Source organism: Podarcis cretensis, assembly GCF_951804945.1.
Source record: "Podarcis cretensis genome assembly, chromosome: 1".
Lineage (NCBI taxonomy): Eukaryota > Metazoa > Chordata > Lepidosauria > Squamata > Lacertidae > Podarcis > Podarcis cretensis.
In genome coordinates, this window is record NC_137170.1 from 133,428,859 (window position 1) to 133,448,815 (window position 19,957).

Sequence of the window (19,957 nt, forward strand, 5' to 3'; positions counted from 1 at the left end):
CTGCAGTTGGAAATCGAAAGATACTTTGGTTGGCCTGCAACTAAGTGTGAAATAACCTTAAAATAGTCCTCTGCACATACAAAATTTGTTGCTGTTTTTTGAAAGCTCTACACCAAAGGTGGGGAACCTGTAGCTCTAGAGATGTTGTTGAACTACAACTCCCAACACGCCGTCATTGTGCGTTCTGGCTAGGGCTGAAGTTGAGAGTTGCCAACTTGTAACCCTTCAGATATTGTAGATGTCAGGAAAATTGTCTAGAGCAAAGCTTTCCAAACTTTTCATGTTGGTGGCTTGCATCATTTAGACATACATCATTTCACAATACAGTAAAGGGAAAGGGACCCCTGACCATTAGGTCCAGTCGTGACCGACTCTGGGGTTGCAGTGCTCATCTCGCTTTATCTGCCGAGGGAGCCGGAGTTCAGCTTCCGGGTTATGCGGCCAGCATGACTAAGCCACTTCTGGCGAACCAGAGCAGTGCACAGAAACGCCGTTTACCTTCCCGCCGGAGCGGTACTTATTTATCTACTTGCACTTTGATGTGCTTTCGAACTGCTAGGTTGGCGGGAGCAGGGACCGAGCAACGGGAGCTCACCCCGTCACGGGGATTCGAACCACTGATCTTCTGATCGGCAAGCCCTAGGTTCTATGGTTTAGACCACAGCGCCACCCGCGTCCTTCACAGTACATTAGTTCAGTTTTACTAGCAAACCTGAGGAGAATGGGGAGCACCTACACACTGCAGCTGACACACTAATGCGTTGCGACACACAGTTTTATTTACGCATGAATTTGAGGTATTCTCCCACACAATAATGAATCTTCCTGTCCTATGTGATGTCAGTTTTTGTGGTGAGTTATTGAGGGTTCTTTTGGCTGCACAAATAAAAGTTATTCACTAGGTAACTATGTAGCATATGTTATACTGACATTACTGCTTCCAAGTGAAATCTCTGGCCATTAGCTGCCATGGCAACAAATCACCTGTACTTGACCAACCCTTTAGTTATGTAAAGGGCCATTCTCTGAACAAAAGAGAATGTACCAGGATATCTGTTTTAACAAGTAAAGAGTTATCTGCTTCATAAAAGGCTGTCTACTTGTAAAAAAAGAAAAAGAATGTTGAGTACGATTCTTTAAAGTGTAATGAAGACTAACTGTTAAGAACAGTGCAAAAACAGTTAAATGTATAATTCACTGCATGAGCAAAATATGGGGGAAATCATATTTTTGCATGCAGAATGGGACAAAAGGGGGCAGAGAGTTGAGGCTTTATGCAAGATAGTGAAGTGGGGATTTACAATCCCTAAACATACGTTTCCACATCCCTTCTCTGCACTATAGCTTTAAGATGGTTTTACTTATATGAATGGACCAGCTCCAAAATACCTTATCATACTGTGTGTCAACATTGCTGTTATTTTTTAGACTCTTGTATTCATTTTGGGAAAATAATTATTTGCTATCTTTTGGAGGTGTCACTAATAAAACTGGACCCAAACATACATTTATCATTTCCAGAAACAGGTGTTCCTATTGTTTAAGTGTACATGTAGTGAAGAGTTTGAGGATACGATCCTAAACACATGTGAAAATAATTCGGATTAGTGAGATGTTTCCACTGTTTTAGCGTCTGAATTCCATACAGAATAACTAGTTAAGCAAACACTTTCTCCTAGGAATTGCAATAATTGATAGTACTTTGGTGTGCTCTCTACCTGAATCTCCTTTTCCAACAGTATGGCCTACCCTGGGCAATGGCACAAGAACTCTCCCAAAGTCTGGCTCAGAATTTAGGAATACAGTGGGAGCCAGGGGCCAGAAAACCAAGTAGGTATTTGGCATACAATCTCTCTTGTTTTTACGTACAAATTGAATTTGTAAAACTTCTACATATTTTGGACTTTTTATTATGTATAAACAGGGGTCAGCAAACTTTTTCAGGAGGGGGCTGGTCCACTGTCCCTCAGACCTTGTGGGGGGCCAGACCCACCCCCTCCTGAAAGGGCCCCCCCTGCTGATGCCACTCACGCTGCAGCCGCCGCCGCCGCCTCGTCTTCAGCAACATCAGCGTCCTCTGTCCGCTGCCTCTTTCTCCCACTTGGCCGCCTTAGTAGGAAGGAAGGGGCGGTGCCCAGAGGCGTCCACGGCTTCTGATTGGCTGCAGGAGCTTCCTGCAGCCAATCAGAACCGTGCCGCAGAAGTCCGTCTCTGCATGGCGAGGCCTCCACTCCGTACCTGTTTAGCCTGACTGAGCGGGCGGCAGGGTCTGCAAGGTTCGCAGGCCGGATTAACGAGCCTGGTGGGCCATATCCAGACCGCGGACCTTAGTTTGCCAACCTCTGTATAAATAAAGGATTGGGCTGCAACAGCTGTTCTGTCCTTTCCTTGCCATTCCAGTACCAATCTTCCTCTGGGGTTTGTTGGACTCTATGCAAACACCTGGGATGTAGTGTGCAGAGGGGAAGAAGATCAACCAAAATCTGATTGAGGCACCTTGCACAAGCAGACATTTTACTTGTGCAACTCTGTTCAACACATAACGTTCATATTAAAGGATCTGGAATGACCATTTGTGTAGCAAATGAGGCTTCCACCCATTGTGGTGTTGTAAAACAATGCATTTTATAACCAGCAGCTAATTAATTTTTTGTTGTTATGGAGTAAGGAGATGCTATGACTTTATTGCCTTTATTATTTTGAGGAACTTGTTTGTTTCATATACTGTTGTGTTTGATGTTTGATGATTGCAGGGTTGGTTGTTTTTTAATGGTATCGTGATTATTGCAAGCCGCTTTGAGCTCAGCATTTGTTGTTTGAAAAGTGGAATACAAATATTAAATGAATGTAAATCAACTAACAAATGTCCTTGGTTGAGGCTTGCTGTGGCTTACACTTGCTCATTCATGTTGTGATAAACTGTGACATGCAGATGTGGGCACTGGCCTTGAACTGACACATAATGACTTGAGCATACACTCAGAGGCTAGAGAGCTCAAACTGCATTCAAGCTGGCAAAGGAACGATAGAGACTAGAAAAGAAATGATCTCTGCTGGATTTTGTGAACCTCTAATAGAAAACAGCAGCTATTTTCTACTAGGGGTACTTTATCCTAAAACATATCTTTATTTGGTTATGTAGTGCTTGCTGTATTCAACACTTCAGACAGATACGGGAGCAGAAATGCTTCTTAACCAACCTCCTCTCTTTTATGCGAAGGGTTTATTTTTTATTACTCATATATATATTTAACTACTTTCATTCTTGGTTTTGCATTTTTCATTTTGTTTCAGAAGGATGTGAGTGCACAGAATCCTGGGGTGGATGCATCATGGAGGAAACAGGGTGAGTTGTAATAATTGGTACCTGTTACAGATTTTGGTTTTTCCTGGTTCTTCAGAACTAAAATAAGCAGTCTATGTTTAGACTCATTTCTGGGGTGCATGCAGCATAGCAAGAATTATTTACAGGGCTTGGTAAGACATAAACGGGACCACCTCTCCCGGTATGCCCCACGGAGAGCCTCAAGGTCCATAAATAGCAACACCCTAGTGGTCCCAGGCCCTAAGGAAGTTTGATTAGCTTCAACCAGAGCCAGGGCCTTTTCAACTCTGGCTCCGGCCTGGTGGAACGCTCTGCCTCATGAGACCAGGGCCCTGCAGGATCTGATTTCTTTCCGCAGGTCCTGTAAGACAGAGTTGTTCCGCCTGGCCTTTGGCTTGGAGCCAATTTGATTCCCTCCCTCTCTTTCTTTTTTCCTTTCCTTCTCCTCCTGCAATGAGGCTACATTTTAATATTTTAATGTTTCAATATTTTAATGTTGTATTTTAATTTTGTTTTTAAGTTGTATTCATTCAATTTGTTTTTATTATTGCTTGTTAGCCACCCTGAGCCCGGCCTTGGCTGGGGAGGGCGGGGTGTAAATAAAATTTATTATTATTATTATTATTAACCATGACTTAACATCAGTGAACAGCAAACTAATGCATCTTGCTCAATATTCCCACTTTGCTGATATCCTAGCATGAGCAGCAGACTAAGAACCTGGGAGCACCATGTCATCCCAACTGAGATTGTGGTTTGTTTCTCCCTAAACACACAACAGTCAGCAAGCAAGCAAAGAATGTGGTTTATCTCGTGTTTGTCCAGTAAATTATTTACTGTGAAGCATTTTCCTCATTCTTTTTTTCTTTTTCTTTTTTGGCCTTTCAGTGTCTACCACCCCAGAAAATTCTCAAGGTGCAGCATTGCAGAATACAAAGATTTTTTGCTTCGAGGGGGAGGTTCCTGTCTTTTCAACAAGCCAACAAAGGTACCTTGATTTAGGGTGGAACTGGATCCAAGCATAAATTATCCCTTGGGGAGAAAAGTGGCTTAGGGATGGGAGCAATTTTACATGGTTAGGAAAGGGTTAAGGAGATCTCCCTCCACTGGCCCCTTATTTAATTTGAAGACATGTGTCAATGAAATGCTGGAGCTGGAGGGTCTGCATCTCCACCAAAGGTCTGGTGGAGCTTTGTCACCATGCTGGTTTATAGTGGGTGCGTGCAGTCATGCAGGTTCAAAAATATATAATATTATATTGATTGATTGAATTTAGATACTGCCCTATACCCTGAGGTCTCAGGGCAGTTCACAGAATAATTCAGTATGCACCTGGATCATTTAATGATAAACAGTTGTGATCTTTTAAATAATAGTGCTTTGTGTATTTGTGTTTTTCAGTTGTTTGACACCACTGAATGTGGAAATGGGTATGTGGAACCAGGAGAAGATTGTGATTGTGGTTTCCAAACGGTACCATTTTTTATACACATATACCCAGTTACTTTATCCTTCCCATCCATAAGATGAAGTGTCCCTTAAAATGAAAGCTCAGATAATGCTTGCTTAACCATGAGGCTCATGGCGTATATTTTAACTACTGTAGCAAAATAATTGAGTCAGTGGACCCTTATAAAAAGGAACTCATTCTTTTAGTGAGAAATTCATAAAAGAATTTTTAAGCTCCATATTGTTTAAAGCCTTGAGTTGTTCACCTTAATTGGACCATTTGAATCCAGAATCCTAAATAAAACGTATGCGTTAAAGTTAATTATTATACTTACTTTCTTCTTCTTACTTTAGTATATAATATTCCTTGCACTGGATCGCGGCATAGTTTTATGGTGCAACCATATATGAACACTGTCAATTTATCATTTTAGTCAATACATGATTGAATTGTTTGTATGATTGTTCGCTGTAGTTAACTTTGATTTTTAGTATTGATTGATCAGAATGTGTTTTCCGCAGGATTGCAAAGCAGATCTGTGCTGTAAGAAATGCTCACTTTCTAATGGAGCTCATTGCAGTAATGGTCCATGTTGTAATGAAACCTCCTGTCTTGTGAGTTCGTTTTTTAAAAACTTTTTTACCTTTGCTAGAAATATGGGCTAAACCGCCCTCTCTATGTGCTGCAAATGGCTGAAGCTAGTTTAAGAGACTTTTAATGGGGCTCAGTAGCTGATACCATGATAAAACATCAGTATACAGTGAATTGATAACTACATATCATAAGCAATGATAGTTCAGCATCTGATGAAGTATGTTTACAATGTTCTCTCAAAGCTCTTTACGTTGGACACCTCTGTTGTATAGAAGTATACACTCTGATAGAATACTACAAATGCTCTTATTCTGCTTTCCTGTTCTTTGTTATTAGTAACACAAAAAACATTAATTGCTCTTCTCCTGGTTTCATGATACAGAGGGGAGGGAAAGCTGAGTGTAGTCAGATGTGCACTCTGGACTTTAAGAAGGCCAAATTCAAAAAGCTTAAAAGTGAGATTCCATGGTCAGAAATACTCAAAGAGAAAGGAGTCCAAGATGGATGGGAGTTTCTTAAAGGTGGAATTTTGAAGGCCCAAATGCAGACAGTTCCAACAAGAAAGAAAAGTGGGAGGCATCTAAAGAAACCAGTGTGGCTGCATAAGGAGCTTAGAGATAGGAGCTGAGATTTATTAAGGGCATGATTAGAAATGGAAGAAAGGGGAAATCACAAAGGAGGAGTATACACAAATAGTCAACAGTTGCAGGCTGTCAGGTGGGCCAAAGCTCAGGATGAGCTCAGGCTTGCAAGAGAGGTTAAAAATACTAATAATGGTTTATTCGGCTATGAGCAAGAGGAAGAACAAGTGGTAGGTACTCTGCATGGAGAAGACGAAGAAATGCTATTGGGTGACAGAGAGAAGGCAGAATGAAAAATGACTCCTCCAAGTCCACCCCCTGTCTCTTCCTCCTCTGGGGGATGGTAGGAATCACTCTGGGCACTGTACCTGTCACAGCTACTCAGGCCCAGGATCGGTGTCTGAGATGAGAGCATAGAATCAATTTTTGCAGCTCCAGTGACACAGCACTGCTTCCTGACAGTCCCATTTCTGTGATTCACAGGGAATGCCTCTTGCAATGGGCCCTCTGTGTGTATTGCAATGGGCAATCTTTCTCCTAGGGACACCCCTCCTGTGTTGCTGTTCCAGCACAGTCCACTCAGCTCTGTTGAGAAACTCTGCATCTTGTCCAGGGGCTTGAAGTGTGGCTAAGCAGCCCTCAAGCTGCTGTACCTTCTCTTCCATCAAGACGGCCAGTTTGCACTTGCTACAAGTGTACTTTTACACGTTCTCCAGCAGGAAGACAAACCAGTGTTGCAGGTCACTGCAGCATCTTCTCTCAGCCTCCATGTCTTTTGGTCTTGTGCACACCATGAGACAGTACTCCACCCGCCCCCCAAAACTCTCTGCTAAATGCCCTCGCAAACACCCCTGTTCACGAGCTCCTGGTCATGAACTCCCAGCAGCTGCAATGAGCTAAGTCTGTTGCTGGCTGCTAAACTGCCCCTGACTTCTTTACACAGAAACAGCCACGGAGGCTATCACTGAGAGCAGAGCAGAGGAGGGATGCCGAGAGGGGCTGCTTAATCTCTTCCTTTCTTGTCACTTTTCCAGTCAAAATCAACACCTCTCTCCCACCCCACCCTGAATCAATTTGCCTTCTCACCAGTGGGGTAAAAAACGCATTCCTCTATTTAATCATTATTCCTACTCATTAAAGAAAAGCTATGCATGCTTGGAGTGATTTTATTTAAGCCATCTTAGTTATCAATAAAAAAATCTTCTGACTTCCAGTTCTTTCCCCGAGGCTTCGTATGTCGCTCTCCAGTGAATGAGTGTGATATTACAGAGATCTGTCCTGGGGACTCTGGCCAGGTAATTAAGTTAGATGCGTTCCATACTACCTTGTAAAACAGTGAAATCATTATTATTATTACTTTCATGAGGACTGCAAGATTCTTTCAGCGAGAGGGAGATGTGGAGAAGATTAATTTATTATTATCTAATTTATTATTGTGCATTCCTAAAACCTAGCCTGAATTGTGTTTTCCTAAAAGGAAACTCAGGCATCTTTGTACATGTTTGCTCGTGTGTGTGTGTGTGTGCGCGCGCGTGCGTGCGCAGTGGATTATCAAGTAAAGAAATGCCAGGGCAATTAATTGTAAGAGAATCAATTAAAGATGCACAGACATGCTTACCCCCATTTTTCTCTGATGTAACAGGTATTATTTTAAAAGAGGCATTCATTTTTGTGCGAAAGAGAGGGCAGATGCTCCAAAAATGATATGTGCAGTTTTATAGTTTGTACTCATGCTAAAGATAATTAAGCATTTTAAAAATCTGCTGCCCAGTTAATCATGGGTGTCTTTTCAATCCATTTAATCTAACCAATTAAGCAACCAAATGTTGCAGCCAACCTCGGTATTCATAACATTTTGTTTAATTGCTCTCTCTTGGTATTCTTTTGTCTGCCTATATACCAAATGTGTTGTCCTATAATTCAAACCTTTATAATGAGATGATCCCTTTCATCCTTCAGTGCCCACCAAATCTTCATAAGCAAGACGGATTTGCTTGTGATGCAAATCAGGTAAGTAAGTCTTTAATATATATAGTACAGAATATTTATTTTTTTGCCAGGCTATATTTTTTATCTCTTGGTCTTTTTATTTGCTGTTTGCTTCATTCATTGTTTTTATGTTGTCTTAATTGTTGTGAGGCTTCTAGCCACTTCATGTTGTTTTTTTAAAAAGGTAAGTTTTCAATGTTTGCTGTTTTGCTGTGTTAGATGTTTTAATTTATTGCAAGCCAGCCAGAGTGGCAGGGGCAATCCAGTCAGATGGGTGGTATATAAATAAATTATTACTATTTTCATTATTAAAGAAGAAAACTCAAACTACAAAGTCTTTAGATAAAGAGTGCATGTAAAATTCATGCTGTTCATTAACTTAATGGTTGCCCCGATGGCTAAGTTGTGAGTTGGAGCTGACTCCCTAAAAATTATTTTGACCCCTCAATACCCCTAACAATTGGGCAATTTAAAATAATTGGGTGTTGCTGTTGTGGTGTTGTGATGACTCTGCTGTAGAGCTATTATGAAGGGCCTTCTAAAACCCAGCCACCTCCGCCACCTTGCACCTTTGTCACCTTGTGAAGTCCTCCACTAACCGTCTCCCTCAGTTGTGGTGCCACTGCAAGGTTTTATGGCTCAGAAAACAGGAAGGAGCACTCCTCTGTGTTTCCTGATCTCCAGCACCATTGTGCCAGGCTCCAAACCAGAGGGAGAAGAGGCTGCTTTGCAAGGTGTGTGCGAGGGCTTTTCTCTGGGATAGAAAGCAGAACGGTAGGGGGCAGACTGCCTTGAGTGTATGCATTGCCAATCTCTCTCTGTGTGCGTCTGCCCCCCTGCCTGTGCGTATGTTTCTGAATGCGTGTGTGTTCTGGTATGAGTGTACAAGGCAGTGTGTGTTGGCCAGTTTTGCAATGCCCACAGCTGACCTATGGGCCTTAAAGAGTTGCACAATCCTGAGCACGTGGCTCTTGGGCTGAAACAGTTTGGCCACCCCTGCAATAGTAGTATCCAGTGCTCAGCCTGCATATATACTGTATTTTTCACTCTATAAGACACACATTTTCCCCTCCAAAAACTAAGGGGAAATGTGTGTGCATCTTATGGAGCGAATGCAGGCTCCTTGGCTTCAACGCAAAGCCTCCGAAGCGCAGTGGGAGCGCTCCTGCCACGCTCCGGAGGCTTCGGGTTCCTTTTGATGAAGGGTGGGTGCCCCTTCATCTAAGGCGCAGCGCCCCTTCAGCTAAGCGGGAGGAGAAATGGAAGGGGCTCTGTTTCTCCTGCCGCTTTGCTGAAGGGGCGCTGCGCAGAGAGGGGGAGAATTTTTTTTCTTGTTCTCCCCCTCTAAAACAAGGTACGTCCTATGGTCGGGTGCGTCTCAGCATTTAAGGAATCAGATTCTAACCTGCACTCAGCGTCTTCTAGGTGTGCTCCATTACGTCTGGAATGACCTCTCTCGCAACATTCTCTCCCTGCCCTTCGAATCCCTCATAACTTATAAATGTTAGACAATAGCAACGTGACCATTCTGAGGTTGTTGGATACTGGTATCTGTGCAGCATCTGTCAATGGGGAAACAATCCAGTTTTTCGCATGTTAAGATTTTATAGTCCTCTACTCTGAAGAAATGGGACGCGGGTGGCGCTGTGGGTTAAACCACAGAGCCTAGGACTTGCTGATCAGAAGGTCGGTGGTTCAAATCCCCGCGATGGGGTGACCTCCCGTTGCTCAGTCCCTGCTCCTGCCAACCTAGCAGTTCGAAAGCACGTCAAAAGTGCAAGTAGATAAATAGGTACCGCTCCAGTGGGAAGGTAAACGGCGTTTCCATGCGCTGCTCTGGTTTGCCAGAAGCGGCTTAGTCATGCTGGCCACATGACCCAGAAGCTGTACGTCGGCTCCCTCGGCCAGTAAAGCGAGATGAGCGTTGCAACCCCAGAGTCGGTCATGACTGGACCTAATGGTCAGGGGTCCCTTTACACCTTACTATGAAGAAGCTGCTCTTACTGGGAACCATCAAATTGTAGGATTTGGAAGGGACTCTGGGAGGCATCCCGTCTCAGCCCACTGCAATGCAGGAATCTCCTACATGCAATACGGAGCAGTATTAATTTACATTTCCTAAAGAGACTGACCCAGGAAACTGCTCCAAGCATTCGCTTTAGTAACAAAGCAGTGTTGAAAAAGAAAAAGAAAAAGAAAAAGTATGTCTGGTGCTGATAAAATAGGTCAGCTTTCTCTTGTCCCTGTCTGAAAGACAAAATTTATATTAATTGCGGTTTGTTTCTATTTAGGGTCGTTGCTACAATGGAGAATGCAAGACGAGAGATAATCAGTGCAAATACATCTGGGGAACGAGTAGGTTGATTTAAGTATGCTGTATTCAGATGCATTTCTTTCTTGTTTGTGCTGCTTGCTTTTCCCTTTGGTATAATTTTTCAATTAAAATTGTACTTTTCAGTAATAAAAGGTAATGTTCAGAAAAGTCATTTTTGTAGTTTTTAATACACATGCATACACACGCATGCATGCGTACACACACACACACACACACACACACACACACACTTCTTGTTGCTTAGTCATTTAGTCGTGTCCGACTCTTCGTGACCCCATGGACCAGAGCACGTCAGGCACTCCTGTCTTCCACTGCCTCCTGCAGTTTGGTCAAACTCATGTTAGTAGCTTCAAGAACACTGTCCAACCATCTCATCCTCTGTCGTCCCCTTCTCCTTGTGCCCTCAATCTTTCCCAACATCAGGGTCTTTTCCAGGGAGTCTTCTCTTCTTATGAGGTTGCCAAAGTATTGGAGCCTAAGCTTCAGGATCTGTCCTTCCTTTCGTCTATTTAAGTTTTCTTAGGGACAGGAAAGGCCTGTCTCCATCTGCATTCTAGAGCCATCATGGTACTTATGGCCACATTCTATATATATATGAGACAGGCCTTTCCTGTCCTAAGAAAACTTAAATAGAGGAAAGTCTGCTGCCGCCTCCTTTCTCTGGAGTCCTCTCAAAAGCCACTCTGTTTGGAGCCGAGAGACCCACCTGAATAATGTTGGGTGCAGTACCTGGGCTGTTAGCAGGAGAAGACAGTAGGAAAAACTTTCCCTTCATAAATTTCCTTAAATAATCTTAGGCTCTAAACCCAATTTTGTGTGATTCTCCTTTTCTGCAGCAGCCCTATGTCCCGTTCTACATTTTTCAGGAAGCTCCCTTGACCTTCCTCTGCCTGAGAATCTTTTCTTGGAGTAAGGAAGAGGGGAAATTTTATTTCTGTAACTTTCTTAACTTAACCTTAGGATCTTCCTTCTTACTCATTTTTCACAATGTAATTTAATAAACTTTCAATGTACCGTCACTATGCATCACATGCTTTCCACTATGTAGTGGTAAAAAAATAACCACCAAGTTCCTGGTGCATGTATTTTTACAAACACATTACATTTGTAACATGCAAAGCATTTAGGACATTCACCTTTAAAAAGTAACGCTAGCACCCTCAGCAGTTCCTATTCTCTTGGCTACTTTTTAACGGGAGAGCATTTTGCTTGCCTGGGTATGTTAGTAGAAATTACTTTCACTTTTTCTTCCATAGAGGCTTCAGGATCTCATAAACACTGTTACGAGAAGCTAAACACAGAAGGCACGAAAAAGGGAAACTGTGGAAAGGATGGCGAGAAATGGATTCCATGTAACAAGCAGTAAGTTTAACCTTTTAGAATGAATATAAACGTCGTGGTTAGAAATTCCAATTACTGTTTTGTTTTTCTGAAATAAGAAACCGGCCTAAGTTCCTTTGGGAGGAAGGTTGAGATATAATTTCAATAAATATGCAATAAAAGTTTCGGTAGAGAATTTAAACACATTTAGGATACAAGACACTGTCTGTTGTGCTCAGCAGGGTCCTAAATTTCATAGCCCATTTCTCCATCTGATGCAGAGCTCATATTGTCTTTTAGTTATTTTCATTGCTTAGAAACACTTTGACCTGTTGATTTGTAGTGCTTTGTGTCACCACTCTCTACTATGCTGTGATCTCTTTTTAAAATTCTTTTACATTATATAATCTGAATAGATGCATATTCCATAAAGAGTGGAGAATAGGATCTGGCTGGTGAGTCAGGTCCTCAGCTAACCCACCATCTACAGGCTATTTTGTCAGGTAGGCAGGGTAACCCACCTGTCAGTGGTCCAACAACACCATAACATCAGGTGACCCAGCTTCAAATGAAATATTTTTTCATTTCTTTGCACCTTGGCTTAGGCTCAAGAGGTTACTGCAAAGGAAGATTCCTTCAGCCTATATCAGTGGGGATTACAGTCAGTGCCCATCAGCCGATTTCCCCCTTGCTTTTGGCAGGGATCCGTTGTACTCGAGTTCCTGACCAAGAATTCTAAAGTGTAGTCTATCCCACTGACCATTGGCTGATCAGTCCTGATTGCAATCTCAGCTTCGGCAGGATTCAGCTGCACTTGGGAACAATTTCCATTTTACAAAATAGGTTGTTAATGTAGTATGTTTTTATTTTATTTTACAGTGATGTGTTCTGTGGGTTATTGCTTTGTGCAAATCTTGATGGCGTTCCACGAATTGGTCACCTTCAGGGAGAAATTATCCCAACTTCTTTTTTCCACCAAGGTGTAGTAGTGAATTGCAGGTGAGTAGTGTCATATACAAGGTGTATTAATGCATTTTTAGCACTTTCAGTTGAATAATTAAGGTATATTTTGGAAGTTAACTTCTCAAGAACTAAAACCAAAATTTTGTTTCATAAAACTTTAGTTTACATTTCTGTAGTACATGCCCCAAACATTCTCTTTTAAGTATTGGTATCATTGCCTTCTAGACACCAATTTTTAATATCAATGTTTCTAAAACTTACCTGCTTTTGTTCTTGCTGCCCCATTGAAATAATTCAAAGTTTTACTATTGACTTCAGTGTAGTTAATATAGTACTTGCTTCTGAGTATTTTGAGATCCGTGAGCTAGTTACATTTGCTTACTTTATAAACTTTTCAGTCATGCTAAGAGCATAAAAAAAACTTCCTCTTCCAGCTGTGCCCACGTACTTCTAGATGATGATACAGATTTAGGATATGTTGAAGATGGAGCTCCATGTGGTCCTCAGATGATGTGTATGGACAGAAGGTGTCTGTCTATCCAGTCTCTGAATATAAGCAGCTGCCCTATTGGTGCTAATGGAAAAGTTTGTTCTGGACATGGGGTAAGTCCCAACTAAGTTTTGCCCACTTTCCTAGTCCAGCTAAGATTAGTCCATATTCCTAGTTCAATTAAAAAAACCATTTTGTAGTGTTTCTCATCATTAACCTCTGTGTGTCTTCACACTGGACACTGAGAAAGACATATTGCTCTTTCCTCTCAGTACGTAGTTCTGTTTACCTTCATAAATGCTGGCTGATATTCCAGCAGGTGGGTTGTTTTTCTCAGTTGTGCCTAGAGCAGAACAACTTGCTGGAGATCTGGAAAATAAAGGCCACAATTTTAATTTCATTTAAGAAGTGAGTGCTTCTGGATTAGGCCTTTCACTAACCAGCTGCCTACAGGAAGCTTTCAGTCTGCAAATGAGCACAATAGCACTCTCTCACTCACATTCCCCAGCGTACGGTATTCAGAAGCAAATAGCCTTTGATACTGGAGGTAGAACATAGTCATGATGGCTAATAGACAATGATTGATGTATCATCTATGAATTTGTCTAATCCTCTTTTAAAATGGATGGCTCTCACCACTCTTCCTCATCCAGCCAGTCCTTGAAAGGCATTTTGGACTGCTTCAACTGGATCTGTTTGCAACTCCTTCCAACACTCAACTTCTCCAGGTCTTCTCTCATTTCCAGATGAGAGTGGTGAATGCGAGTCCTTGGCCAAGAGTCTCCATGTTGGCCCTGGTTTTTAGACCTACTCAGGCTCTCAATGGAGCCATCATGACCGCTTCCTCTTTGCTTGGATTTGCTGATCCAGCGTCCCATGTGGTATCTGGATCTGAAGTGGGTGAATGTAGAAGAACGGTGTTTGGACAGCAGTGCCTGAAACTCAGGCTATTGATACCTTCATGGGATCCTGCATTCTTCCACAAAACAGATCAGTCAAAGTACCATATTTTTCGCACCATAGGACGCACTTTCCTCCTCCTAAATAGCAAGGGAAAATGTGTGTGCGTCCTATGGAAAGACGGCAGGAAATCGATGCCAGGCAGGAAGACACAACCACACTTTGACCACTGAAAGTCCACCCCAGCCTCCCCAGATTTCCACTGAGAGGGCCAGGCTAATCTCGATGGCCATAAGTCTGGCTCAGCATTATTAACTGGACTTAGATAAGCCATGGTTCCCCTTCCTACCCTCCTCTGAGGCTCGATTTAAAGCAGCAAAGTGGACAGGAGCCGTCTGCTTTGCTGCTTTAAATAGTTTAGTGCAACATTTTATTCAGAATATTTTTTTCCCGTATTTTCCTCCTCTAAAAACTAGGTGCGCCCTATGGTCAGGTGCGCCCTATGGAGCGAAAAATACGGTACCTGAAAGGCTTTCATTGCCTTGTGTGCCTCAAAGATGATTTTAGCTTCTTCTGTGTCCATTCGGCAGGTACATTATAGCTTTCAGGACATCGTGCTACCATCCTTTCGTCCCAGTCCAGTCCACCCTCTTGAGAAAGTTTGGCATTGGATGTTTGATAGGCACTTGAGAAATGCTTGAATCAGGGGTGTATCTAGCTGCTCCAGCACCCGCAGCAGCGGGGGAAGGCAATCTGCCCAGGGGGGCACCGCTGCGAGCTGCCCACTGAGTCTTCCTGGCGGACACAAGCCCCACGCTGCCGTTTCGGGTAGCGCGGGTCCCGAGGCACTGCGTCACTCCCAGGAGAGATGCATGGCTCAGGTACGCTGTAGTGCTGCCCCTCATGGTGTGCCATTTTGTCACCCCATTAGGGATGATACCCAGGGTGGGCTGCACCCTCCGCACCCCCCTTCCTACACCCCTGGCTTGAATTGTACAAAGGACTTCCGGCAGTCAGAGGGGGTGTTTGCATCTTTCTATCCATGAACTCCAAGAAATAAGTTTTCATTCTCCACTCTGGCCAGTTGACTGTGGGCCTGCTTTGCATTGGTCTGTGACTCACTTAAACTGCTGGTGCAGTCTAATATCACAGCAGTCTCAGGCCACTCTGCTTTCACTGTGGATGCCTTTGCATCTAATGCTTCTGTTTTGGACGTTTGCTGAGATGCAACTTGATCTTCTCCAAGCGCCTTTGTTTCTTTTTTGTTGCTTCTCTAAACCCCAAACTCATTACAAGCTTGACTTGTCTTCATCTGTTGGTGCTTCATTTAGGAGATGTGTGTTGCAGCAGGTGGTTCCACAGAGCTGCACGTGCTTTTCTTCCCCTATGCTTATCTTGGGACTGCTTGAGTATATTCCATCTGATGGACAGACACCATAGAAAATGGTCCATTGTATTCACCTGAAAGGTGTCTGTCCCCATGTTGTTCAGTCTTCGTTCTCTGTCCTCAACTCTGTTGCATTTCCTGCCTTTGGGCATGAGGTGGCAGCGTAGCCCATTTCATGGGCATATGTCCATGAAAACCACCTTTCAGGTGACTACAACAGACTGTTCTCTAACAGAGGAAATCCTATACCCAGTAGAGTGTTCCAGAGGTTAAGCACATGGGAGATTGCAAAGATCCCTGGGGTTGGCAAACTTCTGATCCCCTTCTGACCCCCTCTAGGCAAATGGTGAAGCTTTACTTAAGAGTAATATAATAATAATAATAATAATAATAATAATAATAATAATAATAATAAATTTATTATTTATACCCCGCCCATCTGGCTGAGTTTCCCCAGCCACTCTGGGCGGTTCCCAATCAAGTGTTAAAAACAGTACAGCATTAAATATTAAAGACTTCCCTGAACAGGGCTGCCTTCAGATGTCTTTTAAAGATAGGATAGCTGCTTATTTGCTTCACATCTGAAGGGAGGGTGTTCCACAGGGTGGGCGCCACTACTGAGAAGGCCCTCTGTCTGGTTCCCTGTAACCTCACTTCTCGCAATGAGGGAGTGGCCAGAAGGCGCTGAGTGCTGGATCTCAGTGTCCGGGCAAAACGATGGGAGTGGAGACGCTCCTTCAGGTATACAGGACCAAGGCCATTTAGGGCTTTAAAGGTCAGCACCAACACTTTGAATTGTGCTCGGAACATGATTAAAGGAATGTGTATGCAGATCAAGTTCTCCTGCGGTCAGTAGAGCAGCATGCAGATCTGAGAGCATCTTTTTTTTTTCTAGTTCTAAAGTATAAATGGTAAAGGTAAGGGGACCCCTGACTATCAGGTCCAGTCGTGACCGACTCTGGGGTTGCAGCGCTCAGCTCGCTTTACTGGCCGAGGGAGCCAGCGTACAGCTTCCGGGTCATGTGGCCAGCAGGACTAAGCCGCTTCTGGAGAACCAGAGCAGTGCACAGAAACGCCGTTTACCTTCCCGCTGGAGCGGTACCTATTTATCTACTTGCACTTTGATGTGCTTTCGAACTGCTAGGTGGGCAGGAGCAGGGACCGAGCAACGGGAGCTCACCCCGTCACAGGGATTCGAACCGCCGACCTTCTGATCTGCAAGTCCTAGGCTCTGTGGTTTAACCCACAGCGCCACCCACGTCCCACAAAAATATAAATGTATAAATGGATATATAAATGGATAGTATAAATGGATTTCCCCCTAAATAGGACTACTTACTCTACCTAGGAACTTTAACAGATGAACCAAGCATATGATTATTTTTTATTATATGGTAACACGATTTTTCTTTTAGGTATGCAGCAATGAAGCCACCTGCATTTGTAACTATACCTGGGCAGGGACAGATTGTAGCATGCATGACCCCAAAAGGAAAGAAGAAGCAGAGAAACCAAATGGACCAAAGGGTTTGTGTAATTTCAGTTTTTCTTCCCACCCCCAACTCTTATATAATTACATTTTTGAGCAGGAAAATTTGGAGCAAAGTGTCCATGGTGTGTGTGTGTGTGTGTGTGTGTGTGTGTGTGTGTATGTGTCTGTGTTTCTAGGTAAATAGCATTTATGCTAGGTATGCTAGGTGAAAAGCATTTATGCTTTCACCTGTAGCGTTCCAGAGATGCTCACAGAAAATATTACCTACCGTGAAAACATTTTAGCTGTTGCCTTTTCTGTTTAATGACATAGATAATATAGGTAATATATTCTATTTGAAACCCATTGATAATCTTATATCCCAGTATGACAAGGGGTTTGTTTGTTGGTTATTTCTATTTTTGATACGTTATAACCATGAGAAGAACACTTCAATCCTTTACTAAATGCAAATCTCTATTAGAGTTAAGTTCGGTATGAAGGACATCAAATGCCATTTACCACACAATCCTGTGCATGTCTATTGAGAATTAAGTCCTGTTTAGTACTGTGGGGACTTAGCAGGAGTAGCAAACAAAGTCCTAGTTCTGTTTCACGACAGCTTCCACTATCCCTTTCCATTGGTCATAGTGGCTGGGGCTAATGGGAGCTGGGAGGGCACCACGTTGGCCACCCCTCTGCCGCCTTAAATGTTTTGCCCAGTTATGCTATGGAGTCCCTTCTTTCATATGATTTCCTGAAAGATTTTGTAGACTATATCGCTGAAGAAAAGTAACAAAAGCATCAAGAAATATTTCAAATGTTAATTATTCTTAATTTTTTTCCATGCTGAAATAGATCTTTGTTTTATTGTTGCATGCTTAGCAGGCTTTAAAGTTTGGGGTTTTTAAAAAGCCCTTTGAATCTATTAACCATAGCATCCCGAAAACCCAGTACTAAAAAGTGAACCAGCCGTAGCTTGACTTTTTGGGGGAAATTGGTTTTAAATTTTCTCATTTTCAGTGCACCCTGTTACATTTCCCATATTTTAACCTCTAGAATTTGGCAGACCGTTTTTTATTTACAATATAGCCCAGAATTGAGAAGATACTGTTTTTCAATGTATGGATATTTTTCCTGGGTTGTGTTGGTTCGTTGTTGTGAGTATTTTGAAAATCTGTATTAGTACTTGAAGTTGATTAACGTATGGTAGATACACCACTGCATACAGAATTTACAGTGCATGCATTTAATAATAACATTATCATTTTCTCTTAACCAAAGAAATAAACGTTGGATCCTAGTGGCAATTCAGCATATTAAACTTTTAAAAGTTTTGTAAAATATTAAAGCAAAGTTTCCAGAGGAAGAAAGTTGGAAATAGTGCCTTGGTACCTCATTCAATTTGGGGAGCTGGCACCCCATGCTTACTGTAAATCTGTACACTGATCTTTTTCAAGGGCCTCCCAATAGTGAGCCACAACATAGGGAGAAGGATAAGTTAAAGCTATCTCTTTGTCCATTCTTACCACCTTCCTAAATGGATGGTCCAACAATATAGAATGTGCAATCCCTAGGGATTCTGTTCTCTAGTGGGAGAACAGTCGCCATCTACCAGTTTTATTCCTCCTTAGGATACCGTTGGCAGACTTTCAGTGAGCCATTCCTGCTATGAGGTGAGTCTTTCTTTCCTGATTCCTGTTTCTAAACCCTTTTAGAAATAATAATAATAATAAAAGAAATGGGTTGGGAAATGCTTTGGGAATGTGTAAGAAAGAAGGGCATTTGTAACTCGGAACACAAAATGAATCAAGATCCTAGATTCAGGTTAATCGAGACCTGATGGAGAGAGTGGAGGAGCCAGTCAGATTGAATGGGACCAATATGAAGAAGTGTGCTGTGTTGCATTAGGAAGAGAATTAAAACCAGGGTCCAAAGAAGAGACATGTGCTGTGTACATGGCAAAGAATTGTGCATACAAGCCGAGACTTTGATTCTCAATTTCACCGTAGCAGTTCTCAATGCTGAAGAGCAGTTTGAAAGGCAGCTTTTATCTTTGGCAGTGAGGTGTGCTAATACATAATTGGGCAGCAAAACTCTGTTTGCATATCCATACTTGCTTGCATACTTTTCTTGTATCCCAGTGAAAAAATTCCCGGTGATGGTCCATTATCTAAGGATCAAAATGCCCTAGATCTGAAAAGACAATCTGCTTTTGAGTTATACTCTGCAGCATTCCAGCATATGCCACTAATTTATTATTTTACTTCTTTAATTTATTATTTTACTTCCAACCAGTCACTTATTTAAAAGCATTCGTGAAACAAAAATATTTTTTGAAAGAAGTAGGTCAGAAACCATGCTTAAGGTTAAGGTGACATGGATTCTGTTATGAGAACCTTAAACCTGTTTAGCTGTATTTGGGACTTATGAATAGGTGAACATATAAAATTATCTTCTGAAATCAGAGTGCATTTGACATTCAGACAAAAATATCAAACTAAGATTTTTCTCTGCTCTCCCTGTCTTTAAAATTGTGAGCATTCAGCAAAACCTAAACAAGATCTTCAAAGAAGTACTGTAACTGTTAAATGTTTAACCATGTAAATCAGGAAAAAACCAAATTTGTAGGGGTTTTTTTTTTAGATTTGTCTTATACATAGATTGTCTTATCAATTATAATACCATATATTTATGCATTTTTAATTATTACAGATGTTATATAAACCAGTAAGTTATGTTAAGATAATTGATTAACTTCTGTTCCTGGTGCATAATTGCATTTCTGTCAGAACTTATCATCCATCAGTTGCTTTTTCATTTTCCTGTATTTCAGGATCTAAAATCAGTGTCAGTTTCAGATATAGATAAATACACTTAACTCTGAAATATATAATCAGCCAGAAGGTCTCTAATGGATTATAATAAAAGTTAAACTATTTTCCTGAAAAAGCTAATTTTCAGTGGGCTATGGTAACAAATTTAACTGTGAAATCAGGATAATTTGCCAACATTTTGTAATCAGATATCCATATTTCCCAAATTCATCTAAGAATAGAGCTTCCATCTAAAACACAATTTGCATTCAAAAAATCTTTACCCTTCTAGTTGTTTCTGTAGTTGTCTCTAACCAAAACTACAAAATTAGGCAT

General features: G+C 42.0%; 1 protein-coding gene across 1 annotated transcript in view; it reads left to right on the forward strand.

Annotated features, from left to right (window-relative positions):
• The window catches only part of ADAM23 (ADAM metallopeptidase domain 23), a 73,945-nt gene that overhangs the window by 37,383 nt on the left and 16,605 nt on the right, over positions 1–19,957 (forward strand). The window contains exons 13-24 of the mRNA XM_079983800.1: positions 1,740–1,830; positions 3,295–3,346; positions 4,214–4,313; positions 4,727–4,798; positions 5,297–5,389; positions 7,165–7,245; positions 7,910–7,960; positions 10,231–10,294; positions 11,531–11,636; positions 12,474–12,593; positions 12,992–13,160; positions 16,750–16,861. Coding sequence (XP_079839926.1) covers positions 1,740–1,830; positions 3,295–3,346; positions 4,214–4,313; positions 4,727–4,798; positions 5,297–5,389; positions 7,165–7,245; positions 7,910–7,960; positions 10,231–10,294; positions 11,531–11,636; positions 12,474–12,593; positions 12,992–13,160; positions 16,750–16,861 — 1,111 coding nt within the window. The remainder of the gene's footprint in view (positions 1–1,739; positions 1,831–3,294; positions 3,347–4,213; positions 4,314–4,726; positions 4,799–5,296; positions 5,390–7,164; positions 7,246–7,909; positions 7,961–10,230; positions 10,295–11,530; positions 11,637–12,473; positions 12,594–12,991; positions 13,161–16,749; positions 16,862–19,957) is intronic.